This window comes from Sinocyclocheilus grahami, unplaced genomic scaffold (assembly GCF_001515645.1).
Source record: "Sinocyclocheilus grahami isolate Dianchi unplaced genomic scaffold, SAMN03320097.WGS_v1.1 scaffold15.1, whole genome shotgun sequence".
Lineage (NCBI taxonomy): Eukaryota > Metazoa > Chordata > Actinopteri > Cypriniformes > Cyprinidae > Sinocyclocheilus > Sinocyclocheilus grahami.
This window is the reverse complement of record NW_015505194.1, coordinates 3,288,709-3,301,511: the sequence shown is the minus strand read 5'-3', so window position 1 is coordinate 3,301,511 and position 12,803 is coordinate 3,288,709. Positions and strand designations below refer to the sequence as shown.

Here is a 12,803-nt window from a genome sequence, read left to right as displayed (position 1 = left end):
ATATATATATTATTGTATTTAAATTACCAAATTTTTTTAAGTTTTAGTGAACAATAACAACACTGATCTAGTGCACAACTATATTCTTTACCACAAGGACATTTATTGATATATATATATATATATATATATTTTTTTTTTTTTGAAAAATATATATTACTATTGTTGAAAACCACTGCACAGGAAGTAGATTCTTCATCACTTTATACCTCTATGAGGGAACTTACCCTTTCTGCATACTTCTCCCTCTTCCTCTTCCGCTCTTTCACCTTACTGCTCTCCTCCAGCTGCCGTTTCTCTTCCTGCCGTAAACGCACTGCCCGGAAACACAACCAAACCATCCAATCAGAGCCAAGCAATTAATTCATTTACTAACTTAGATTATACATATGCATTTATTATCATAAACGGAGTGGTAACTCACATTTTTTCTCCAGCTCCTCATCATCCAGCAGCAAGCTGACCACCTCTTTGGGTTTCAGGGTGTCAGGTTTAAAATTTCCTCCTGATATTACCATCCTCTGAATCTGAAGTGCAGATCCCACAGCAGAAAGTGATTATTGAGACAGAATAAATAAATCAAATCAGTAAGAGCAGAAAGAGGAGAAAATTTGACTCTTGGAAACATATACTGACTATAATGATGTGTTGATACAGACATCCCGGACTACATGTTTGTTTAGAGCACATATGCAATTACAGTATAATTAGTTGTAACTGCAGTTAAAACCATGGGCTAAATATTCCTTTAACCCCCTTGTCACTGCAAATACTCTTCTGAGGTTTGACATTTAGATAAATATAGTTTTTGTAACTGATGATGTAAGCTATGAGGGAAAAAGGGGTAATTTGTCTAATCATTGCAGTATTAGCTGAATTAAGTGCTACATTTTATTTTGTGTAACCTTCTGGCCCAAGGAAGGGACTCGATGCTGTGTACTAACCTCACTCTTTTCTTTGGCTCTCTGTAGGATGCGTTCCTCAATTGTCCCTTTGCAAATAAGCCGATAGACAGTGACCTGCTTGGTTTGTCCTAGTCTGTGGGCTCGATCCATAGCTTGCTGGTCAACTGTGGGGTTCCAGTCACTGTCGTAGAAGATAACCTGGAAAAAGAGGAAATGGCCACCTTAGTCACATGAAATGATCTCCTCTTATGAACTCATTCATGGCTATTCCACAGATGGCATTTTTAGTTCTTGCACATATAATTCAAATAATGTTTATGTCTCAGACTGAACACCTCCATAGTCAATTCACTGACCATCTGATGCATTATTGTACACAAAATGGAAAAGTATTTTCTGTAATCTGGCAAGCTCTTATATGACTGGCTGACTCAATCTGGGAGTAAGAGCACAGACATTTTTTTTGGAAAAACAAGCCCCAATTAGGTTTAAGAAGATACGGGCACTTACGGACATGTGCGTCTCCTTTTCAATCCTTGCTGTCAGGCCGCTGAAAACTAGCTAAAAACTCACCGGCTCTGGAAGTCAGCCACCATGTCCCGCCGCTCCGAAATCTTGGATGAACCATCCAGTCTCATGTAAGTATGCTTGCGGTACACCATGTACTCCTGCAGGACAGTTGAGAAACATTTCAAGTAAGAAAATGGAAAATCATGCAGGCAAACAAGTCAACGATAAAAGTGAAACTGGTGTGTCTATTTCACTTTAATCCTCTCATAAAATCTGCAGGGCTGTTTTTTTAATAATGTCCCCCTGAACACACCACCACAGATCTTCATTAGCATTGCAGACTCTTCTCAGAGACTTTTCTCAGATGATTTCCCACTCTCCTACGCCACCCAGAGTGAAGTCTCGACTCCACTGGATGGCCTCCCAAAAGCACATCTGGACCGTATGAAGTGAGCATTAGCACTCTCTGACATTAAATGTATCTGATTAGGACTCTGCTCCAGCCTGAAGTAACATTAGATCACAAATCCCAAGCTTCCCTGCAGCTGTAAGGAACAAATGGGACCATCTTAAACTGCATTACACCGCTGAGAATATTACTTCAGGTTATAACTCCAACATAGCATAATTTAGCCTGAGACTTAGGAATAAAGCCCGGAAAATGCTTGAACAAACTTCAAGTGGGAGTTAAGCTAATGAACACATAATAAAAAAAAACTTGACCAAAACACTCAAGGGATCTGCTTGGAGAAACACAATATCAAAGGAGACAAGACTTGACAATCTTCGGCTTCTGCACAGAGAATATACTGATTCAGAGCAGGGGTTTTCAAACGGGGTTCCAGGGACCTACGAGGGGCTCTAGGGTGTCCGCAGAAAACTTAGGGGGAAATGCATTTCTGTCAAAGTTAACATATTAACTTAAGATGGAAATTAATTAAACATTGTTTAATATTTTTAAAACATTTGAATGATTTAAACATTTTAACAGAAAAAAAAAAAGATAAATATTTTCTGGATTATATTATTATATTTAATTTCAGTGGCAATTATTTAATTTTGGATACATATACTTTGCAACTTGTTTTGAATAAAATTAGTTATAGTATATAGGTCTTTATAAATGAAAATATATAGCTTCCTTTATATTTTAGGAAGGGCTCCCTTGTTTGAAAAGTTTATTATACACATTATGAAGCTAGAATGGTTATATACAGTGGTGTGAAAAAGTGTTGGCCCCCTTCCTGATTTAAGAAAACAGGAAGGGGGCCAACACTTTTTCACACCACTGTATATTGTGACATATTTCTATTCAAAGAGCAGGACATTGTGAATAATATATTATCCATCACAAACTAGAGGGGTTGAAAAATAAGACAAATATGTGATGCCAGCTGAAAAGGAAAGTCATTTCAGAGGCGGGGTGAGTTATTACATTTTGATGAAAGAATGTAAAGCCAAACATTTTTTTCTTTTGAATTGCGTGCACTGATGAATCGTTCACAATAAGACCAGGAATGTGTATCCAAAAAGAAAATAGGATCAATCAAGATTTTAATGTTGACTTAAAGTAAAAATATAAGGTGTAGATATACATGTCTATGCCAAAAGTAATGGCCAATCAAACCCAAAGTTTGATGCAATGTTTTCCCATGCTTAACATTTTCTATAGACCAACTATTTCACAAATAAAGGAAGTTGAATCTTCGTAATCAGACTTTAAAGAGACTGCCATGAAAAACGCTTGAGCCAAAATGAATCGGAAAGAATTCGTATTGACTCTAAGAAGGTGTTTCTAGAGTAGACTATGAGCGCTGTTGTGTAGGACTATGTTGACAATGTTATTCGAGGCTTCTACTTTTAGCTCCATGTCTGGCTTGCTGCTGAACATGTGGCAAACAACTGTGTGCCTCTGGATAAAGTGTTTGTTTCCTCCAGTTCTCTTCTCTCAGCTTTTGTCCAGCTTTAACAATATGAGGCTATTTAACAGCAAACATTTCTTTCACAACGCTTGATCAAATTTAGCCAGCTCTCCTTTTGTGGGATTAACACTCGAAGTACAACGAACAGGTAAACAAAAACATGTACAGCGTGACCTCAGATATCTACCATCGCTTCAGTACAGACAGATTTCTGTGGACATGAAGGAACGGTTGAAGGTTAAAGGAAAAAACGTGTCACAACGTAGCTACATAATATTCACAGGCCACAGAGCTGTCAGTCACCGACTGTGAGAAGTTCCTGGAAGCACTCACCTCTAAAAGGTCTATCATGCGGGTCATCTGAGAGTAGATGAGAACTCGATGGCCATGAGACTTCAGTCGAGTCAGCAGCAGGTCTAGAGTGTGAAGCTTCCCGCTGTCTGTGATCAGAGACTCTTTGTCTGAAGAACAAAGAGGAGAAAAACAGTTCAAAACACTGAGAAATGGTCAATAATGCGTCAACTCACAAGATCAAAACTGTATCCCACACTGTCGGAATGGAGCTGATTAGATAAATCAAAGCAATATAATGAATAAGCTTGTGGAGTGACAGCAATTTCCCCTCCCTGCTCAAAGCGTTCCATAATCACTCCACTCTAGCTCCACTCCGGGTTTTCCATTTCCTGCTCTTCACTTACCGATGACAGAAATCCCACTCTCAGCAGCAAAATTAGTTACAGATCTATTGTAAAGTTCTTTCAATATGTTTGTTTTATGATATCATGAACAACTGAGCATAAAAGTGAAAAGATCTGTTAAGTGGGGAAAAAAAATTACTTAAAGGGGTCATATGACGTTGATAAAAAAGAACATTGTTTTGTGTATTTGGTGTAGTGAAATGTGTTTAAGGTTTTCCACATTCTGTACATTATTGTTTCTCCTCTATGCCCCGCCTTTCTGAAACGCGTAAATTTTTATAAAGCTCATCGGGGTCTGAAAAGCGAGGTATACTCTGATTGGCCAGCTATCCAGTGCGTTGTGATTGGCCGAATACCTCAAGCATGTGACGGAAATGTTACGCCCCTTACCATACTGTGATGCCGTGTCCCGGTGCGACGAGACAAAACCAGTAAATCCATTATAAACGAGGCATTTGTAGCATCCAGTGGGGACATAATTACGGATTATAATGACTTATACTGTCTTTTTACACGTTGCGTTGCATCACGCCGTGTAAACATAAAACCATGTCTGCATTTGTGATCAGAGAAACGACAAATAACAAGCGCTACTCTACACTGCTCAAAACTCGCGTTTGAATCATCAGTGGCAAATCCTTTAAATATGAAAACGTACTTACAGGCTTGTGAGTCAGCATTATTTGACAGAACATCAATTGCCGGTGCATTGTAGGCTACTCTCCCAGCAAACAGTCCTTGTCCTCCGTAAAATATCTGAATATTTGGGTTGAACTGTTCTGGAACAGTGTTGTAAATACAACTTAACCACTGATTTCTAGTTGTGTCTTCTTTTGGAAGGCCAAACTTAGTAGTTTCGCTTTCACAACGAAACACACAGCGTCTCCACAACTTGGCGGCTGCGGTAAAAATACTACAGCGAGAATCAAAGTTACGCCTTCTTTCTTTGCGTGAACATTTGTGCGATGTTATGCAAATCTTCCCACAAAGTGACGTAGACATGTGGGGGCGTGTTTAAATGAGACGTTTTAGGAGGGCGTGGACGAGTCTTAACTTTTATAAAGAATATCTCTTTGGGTTTGAGACTTTAGTCTTTGCAACTTTAGGGATCTTATCTATTCACGAACAGCTTGTAACACTCCAAAGAGAAAGGAAAACTTGAAATCGCATCATATGACCCCTTTAAGAGAAAAATGTCAGGCTTTATTGACAGATAGCGTTTTTTTTTTAATAATTATTATTATTTTTAGTGATCCATGACATATTGGTACCATATCGGTTACAGGACAATATTAGAGTTTTTTTTTTCTTTTTTACATTTTTATATTTAAACCAACGTTAATCTTTAAAAAAAACACTACTAATTGCCTGATACGGTTAAATGTAATTTTAAGCAAAAAAAATCATTTTCCAATTTTCAGTTTTTAAAAATTTAAGCTGGTCATCAAATGTACATCAGTTATGTAAGACATCAACACATTTGATTCATGTTCACAGACCAGAAAATGTTGTGGCAATGGTCTATCAATGCTGTCACCCCAACAGTGCTTACAAAAGAGGAAGCACGGGCTTCCCATTGTTTGACTGATGCAACCCTTGACCCTATAGGGTCAGCTCATGTGGGGAAGTTAAACGACCCTGCAAGTCATGGGCACTCAGAAAGTGATTATACACACAAAATGAGCCGGCTGCCAGAGCAATCTAGAGATCCCCAGAGAGAGTTTGAGACCTGCTGGCCGAGCCTTAGACAGTACAAAAAGCATGTCAATCACATGGCCAGCATGACCATGTTGCTGTTGCCACATCATGTCCATGTTAATGTGAACCATAGCTGAACCCTGACTCAACACCCCCATGACCCTGAAAAGGCCATGTGTATAACATTTTCAATGAGTGGTGGAGAATGGCTCAAATTAGCCCATACACTCAAAATCTCACAGAGTTGATGATTGACAATATAATATCCACATGGATCTAATTTACTCTACCCGAGATGAACATTTGCTCTGAGGCAGGGGGTCTCAAACATCAGATCCGTGGGCCATATTCGGCCTGAGAAATACTTTCCAATTACCTCTCAAGTTTTAATAATCCAAAAGACTAACAAACAAGCCTATATGCTCATATTCATCAAAACAGATACATGCGGCTACACTGAACTAGGCGGAAAACTAGATCACATCCAAGTGATTTGTTTGCACAGAGGATGGCAGGTTCTGTTTGAAAGCTTGAGAGCAAATCATGTCATTTACAAGCAAATGACACAAAAGTACACTTGATTTCTCATTATCATCCAGCTCTGAAAAGTGGTGATTTGATGAGATTATCTGGCAATGAAATTGGAAAAATTATTAGACACTTTACAAAGATCACAAATTCTTCATTTACTAATCATGCAGAAATTCAACATGCATCAGCTTTCTGAAAGGAGTTTCTATATCGAAAATTTCCTTGGAATAGTTAAAAAAAACATGCGATTAAAATGGGCCATCTTCACTTTGATTCATCTGATTTAAAATGTAATTCACTCCTGTTATGGCAAAGCAGAATTTTCAGCAGCCATGTGCTGCTTTTTTTTTTTTGTGGAAACAGTAATTTTTTTCAGGATTCCTTGATGAGCAGAAGTTTGAAAGAACAGCATTTAATTTAAAATATAATTATTTTGTAACAAACACTTTACTGCCACTTTTGATCAATTTAAAGTGTCCTTGAGGAATGAAAGTATTAACTTCTTAAAAAAATGTTCAGCCCCCAAACTTTTTAATGGTAGTGTACTTACCTTAAATTGCTTTAGTGTTTTACAGTGACTAGTAGGGTTGCAAAAAGGTGGAAAATTTCCAGTAAATTTCGGAACTATTCCAGAAATTTTGGAAACTTTCCAGGATTTTTTTTTTTTATATTCCAGGGATTTTTGTTTGTTGTTTCACCTATCAATACCCCTTTGCAACCCTAGTGCCTAGCAGCTGAGCTTGCACATTCAATAAAGATTTACTAGAGCTGGTTATACAATATAAAATTATTATATACTATGGTACATAATGATTATATACTCTACTATTTTCAGACCACTAGACTGCTTGAAGGATCACATTTTTCACATAGAGATTGCCTGCTGAAATACATGTACAAGTTTAACAACCATATCCCACAGTGTTTACGGTAATGGTTTCTTTTACAAAAAGCTGAAGTTTCAGGTTCCCGACTGAGAGAAAGTCAGTTTCATGAAGAGAGAAGAGTCCCATACGCTCTTCCCTATAAAGCTCTAATCTAATGGGTCTGGCGTCAGAGGGATGAGGCAAAGGGCTGCCAGATCCCACTTTATAAAGCCCTGAAAGACTGTGGGATGAAGATGGTGGTCTAAGGGGATGATGTGACCCGTTGGTACCCACAACTCAACAGCACCGGCACCACATAGTCTCCTCTGGTGTTTCTATTCCTGTCTTATCAAACACCCCACACGTCCTTTTTCACAAGTCTGACAATTAGTCAGACACATGCTACTTCATCTTAAAGCAACTCTTAGACATGCTTATCAAACATGACTAATCTCATACAAAAACATTTTCAGAGGAAACTAACAAGAGTGACTTTATAATTTAGATTTTACGATAACAGATTTAGGAGAGGGTTATGTTGGAATGAAAGTTCATCAAGGATGGCTTCATGTATTTTCAGGATACCTTCCAACTGCAAAACAGGGGGAGCTCAAAGATACCAAATGCCATGCCATCAGACATTACTATGGTTACCGCTATCAATTTAACCCACCTGCTGGTGGAAACCCCTCAAGAGTGGCCTTCCAGGAGCCTTGGCTCTAATCCAATCCCTCCTGTCCAGAATTCAGGTATGACCCGAGGGTGACCCAATTTAAAAATCTGTCACAGAGCCCTGGACAAGCTCATTAACCCCCCTGACTACTTAAATTGCCTTTCCGTTGCTTGCTAATTTGCATTAAAGCGATCTCAGCTTTAGGGCCGCTTCTTCTGAAAAAAATGACAATGGGTGACAACACAAGCATGCACAAGACTAGCTTTAGTGTTTACTGGTGCTATATATAATAAAGAGACACTATATAGAGCTGTTACCAAACAAATGTAATCACTAACAAAAAAATGTATCTTTGCACTGCAGAGGCGGCACGGAAGCTGCATTTGTAGGGTGCGAACTACACAGAGTTACGCACAGAGCCCTGGACAAGCTCATTAACCCCCCTGACTACTTAAATTGCCTTTCCGTTGCTTGCTAATTTGCATTAAAGCGATCTCAGCTTTAGGGCCGCTTCTTCTGAAAAAAATGACAATGGGTGACAACACAAGCATGCACAAGACTAGCTTTAGTGTTTACTGGTGCTATATATAATAAAGAGACACTATATAGAGCTGTTACCAAACAAATGTAATCACTAACAAAAAAATGTATCTTTGCACTGCAGAGGCGGCACGGAAGCTGCATTTGTAGGGTGCGAACTACGGGGAGCTCGGCTCCCCTTAATAAGACATGGGCTCCCCTGAAAACGTGATTTGTGAAATTTTGGGGGGTCTCAAAAAATATTGACTGTGTTATTTTGACGTGCAATTTCAGTTTTGTGTAATGTGATCATAGTGTATTATTATGTGTAAAATTGCAAAAATATAATTTATTCATGCATGACGGCGATTTAAACCTAATTAACTGCAATAAAGATAACTATACATGCTATTCTTGTCATGAGCATCAAGGTGTGGGCGCTGCGGTGCAAATTCCACTCATGTTTAGTACATGTTAACTCAAAGATTCGTAGAAAAAATATAAACGTTGGACTCTGTGGTCGATTCTGTGTTAAGGTAAGGCATGTTATTCGCAATTATGTGTTGTGGCTGGGTTGTTATAGGTCTGCGTGACTCTCGATGTCTTAGGCCTAATTGAACGGAGGAATTATGGTATTCTTCTGTAGCCTGACGACGAGAACCGTTGCTCATGTGAACTAAAAGACAGCCTGATGCTTTGTATATAGACTATTTGTGGGTGGCTGTTTGTTGTTTCACCTATCAATTCGTGTCGATAAAGTCGATAAATGTCGATAAATCCCCCCCCCCCCCCGTTATTAAAAAAAACAAGTTGGGCTCCCCCAAAGTCCATGGTATAGTTCGAACACTGTGCATCTGAATTGATACAATTACAAATGCATAAATATTGTTGAGAATAATGTTTTAAAAATGAAATTTTGAATATAGAAATATGATCGAAAAAAAACATTGAATATGAATGTCAAACTAAAATCACCAGTTGGCGGCAAATCACTTAATGTGTGAGTCACTGAATTATTTATTCATCTAATTTGTTCAAATCGAAGCAACTGATTTATTCAGTAATGAATCACCACTGTGTTGCTCAGAAATGCAACAGTTGCTATGGATTGCTGGACTTTGTTTGGAGCTATTTTCGTTGCTGAAATAGAAAAACAAAACAAAATGTAAAAAAAATTAATTAAATAAATTGTGTCTAAAATGTAATTCACTTCTTGTTTGTTTAATGTTTGCATAAAATCAATATCACGTTTTGTAATCATGCTCATATTCATGAAAATAGCTCTTTTGCTTGAAAATTGCTTATTTTATGTAATATGAAAAACAAGATCTCAAGTACATTTTTTGCAATCATATCTTGAATTTTTGGGCTATTTGTATACATTTTTATGAGATTTTTGACAATTCCCCATTAACTTTTAACCGGACACAGCAGTATCAAAATAAATCAAATTAGAAATAAGTTATTGATTGCATTTAAAGCAGGAATTTTTACATCATCACATTAATGATGTTAACAAATAATTCAGGCGTCTTAGTGACATTCCTGCAGTTGTGGTCTTGACCGGTCTTAAAATAAAATCCAGAGTCCTTTAAGTCTGAGACCGAGACAAGACCAAGACCTCCAAAAAAATGATCTTAAGACCGTTTTCAAGTACCACAACACTACCCTCATGTTGTTTTAAATAACTTTCTTAAGTGGAACACAAAAGATATTTTGATGGATCTTTCAACTGTTTTTGTCCATACAGTGAAAGTCAGTGTGGTTCAAAGCAACATTACGTGAATTATCCCTTTAAACCTTGTAAAAAAACAAAACACATTCAAGACAAAAAAAAACAAAACACATATACACAGGTAGGCTGCTGATGAAATGGTTTGGATAGTTAGGATGTTCCATCTAAAGCCATTTTTTGTAGGTAAAGATTATATGAAATGTGACACATTTGCCACACACTATGTTTACAGAGTCTTGCAGCAGTCCAGTGACCACAGATCTTGCTGGGACAGGAGGTGAAACGAGCAAATGAGGGAGACTGTCATTAAGCTGTCATATATACTGATTATACTCACCAGGTCCCGACTGGGATCTGAGCACAAACCCAAACACAGAAGCAATGGGGGTGATTTATGTGACCAAATTTTGAATTTCATACAAAAGGGAGCGCCAAAACAGACTAAAAGCAAGCAAAATACTCCCTCTGTAGGCCAGAAGGAGACCTGCATATGGGAAGCAACTCATTTCACTACAGGTCGACATCATGCCTTTTGCAGCCTTTGACCTGCAAAAACAAAATAAGCAGTGGTCTTGAGAATATATTGAGGAGTGGAGCTCATGGGAAATCAGGGTTCGAGTCTGTTTGTGGCTATATTCCCTCTCTTTCCCATGATTTTCTGTGTCCTACTACTAGCAAATAAATGTAGCTTCAGACAAAAATAAAAAAAATTAACATTTTTAAATAGTTAATTTATAGTAATTAAAATGTATAGTTAATTTATAGTATTACCGGTAATTAGTATTATACATTTATTGTAATTTTATAATAGTAAAAAAATTCCCTAATTTATTTAATGTTTGATATATTAGTGTGATTATACTCTTGATTTTTTTTAAGTGAAATTATATATACAGTATATATATATATATATATATATATACATACTGTACATAATTAAAAGGGGGAGAGACTGGGCATCTGACTGAAGGATAATCTCTCCAAACACCTTGGTGAAGCCTAACTGTTTTTCACAGCCAGAAAGACAGGGCGAGGGAGCAGATCACAAACAATTATGCAGTCACTGTTGTTTGGGCCCCAAATCAAAAAGGCCAGGAATATTTCCGGCCATTTTGCTGGAGTGCAGAGTTTCTTTGAAAGAACAGGAAGGGAAAGCAGAGTTTCCCACAGGCTGTCTGTGAGCTGAGTTCTGCAGCATTCTCACTCTCTCTCCCTCAAAACAACAGCTCAAAGCAGCAGTCGCATTACAACAATGTGCAGAGCTATTGTAAGAGAAAGCCTGTCCTCCTGTAGCCTGCCCCCCAATTAGTGTGACACGAAAGGTACAGCATCAGTACACTAACACTTTCATGTGTACAAACCAGTCAGCTGGGGACACGCCAATGTTGACATCTCCAAAAAATATGCGTCAAATTGAATCTTGCTAAATTTGTGTGCGTTACAGTAAATACAGTGGGTATGGAAAAGTATCACCCACCTTTAAAATAAACACTTTTTGTTGCTTCGCAGCCTGAAATGAAGACGGACACAGTTTTTGTTTTATCCAGCTGTATTTACTCATTTTAGTGCAACTTTTAACAACCAAGTGAAAGATAAAACTCCAACATGTCAGAAAAAATAAAATAAAAAAACAGAATCACTGAGTTGGAAAAAGGATCACACCTTGTGTCAGTATTTTGTTGAACCACCTTTTGTTTTAATTAGTTTTTAGTCTGTTGAGATTTGTCTCTACTAACTTTGCACATCTAGATTGCAATATTTGCCCACTCTTCTTTGCAGGACTGCTGAAGTTCAGTTAAATTTGATGGTGAGCGTTTGTGGACTGCAGTCTTCAAGTCCTTCCACCAATTTTCAGTGGGGTTTAAATCTGGGCTCTGACTCGGTCATGCAAGGACATTCAGCTTTTTCTCCTTTAACCGCTGTGTGGTCAGTTTTACTGTGTGCTTTGGCTCATTGTCATGTTGGAAGGTAAACCTTCTTTCCACAAGAATTTGACAGCATTTTACTCCATCCATTTTTTCTTCTATCCTGACAAATGCTCCAGTCCCTGCTGCAGAGAAACTCCCCCATAACAGGACATTACCACCTCCATGCTTTACTGTAGGAATGCTGTTATTTGGATGGTGAGCTGTATTGGATTTCCACCAGACATATCGTTTGGTGTTGAGGCCAAATAATTAAATTTTAGTCTCATCTGCCTCAGAATCTTCAAGGTATGTTTTGGCAAAGCTCAGTTGTGACTGCACATGGCCTTTCTTGAGGAGTGGCTTATTTTTTTGCAACCCTCCCATGAAGCCACATTTGTGGAGAATTTGGCTGTATTGGATTTCCACCAGACATATCGTTTGGTGTTGAGGCCAAATAATTAAATTTTAGTCTCATCTGCCTCAGAATCTTCAAGGTATGTTTTGGCAAAGCTCAGTTGTGACTGCACATGGCCTTTCTTGAGGAGTGGCTTATTTTTTTGCAACCCTCCCATGAAGCCACATTTGTGGAGAATTTGTGATGTTGTCACATGCACACAATGACCACTCTTTGTCATAAATTCCTGAAACTGCTTCAGAGTTGCTGTAGGCCTCTTGGTAGCCTCTCTGACCAGTTTGCTCCTGGCTCTTTCATCCAGTTTGGAGTGACGTCCTGATCCAGGGAGGGTCTGTGTTGTGCCAAATACCTTCCACTTCTTAATAATAGCTTTCACTGTGCTTCTAGGCATTGTTAAAACCTTTGAAATTTTATTGTATCCATC

General features: G+C 38.1%; 2 protein-coding genes across 2 annotated transcripts in view; both read right to left on the bottom strand.

The window, feature by feature from the left end:
* Nucleotides 1-1,273, bottom strand: part of LOC107602665 (DNA helicase INO80-like) — a 5,517-nt gene extending 4,244 nt beyond the window's left edge. The window contains exons 1-4 of the mRNA XM_016295231.1: nt 1,262-1,273; nt 945-1,103; nt 425-527; nt 228-316 (exon numbers count right to left, since the gene is read on the bottom strand). Coding sequence (XP_016150717.1) covers nt 228-316; nt 425-527; nt 945-1,103; nt 1,262-1,273 — 363 coding nt within the window. The remainder of the gene's footprint in view (nt 1-227; nt 317-424; nt 528-944; nt 1,104-1,261) is intronic.
* A 181-nt stretch (nt 1,274-1,454) lies between these two features.
* LOC107602135 (DNA helicase INO80-like) overlaps nt 1,455-12,803 on the bottom strand; it is a 38,595-nt gene continuing 27,246 nt past the window's right edge. Inside the window, exons 28-29 of the mRNA XM_016294549.1 lie at nt 3,671-3,798; nt 1,455-1,573 (exon numbers count right to left, since the gene is read on the bottom strand). Coding sequence (XP_016150035.1) covers nt 1,475-1,573; nt 3,671-3,798 — 227 coding nt within the window. The 3' untranslated portion in view covers nt 1,455-1,474. The remainder of the gene's footprint in view (nt 1,574-3,670; nt 3,799-12,803) is intronic.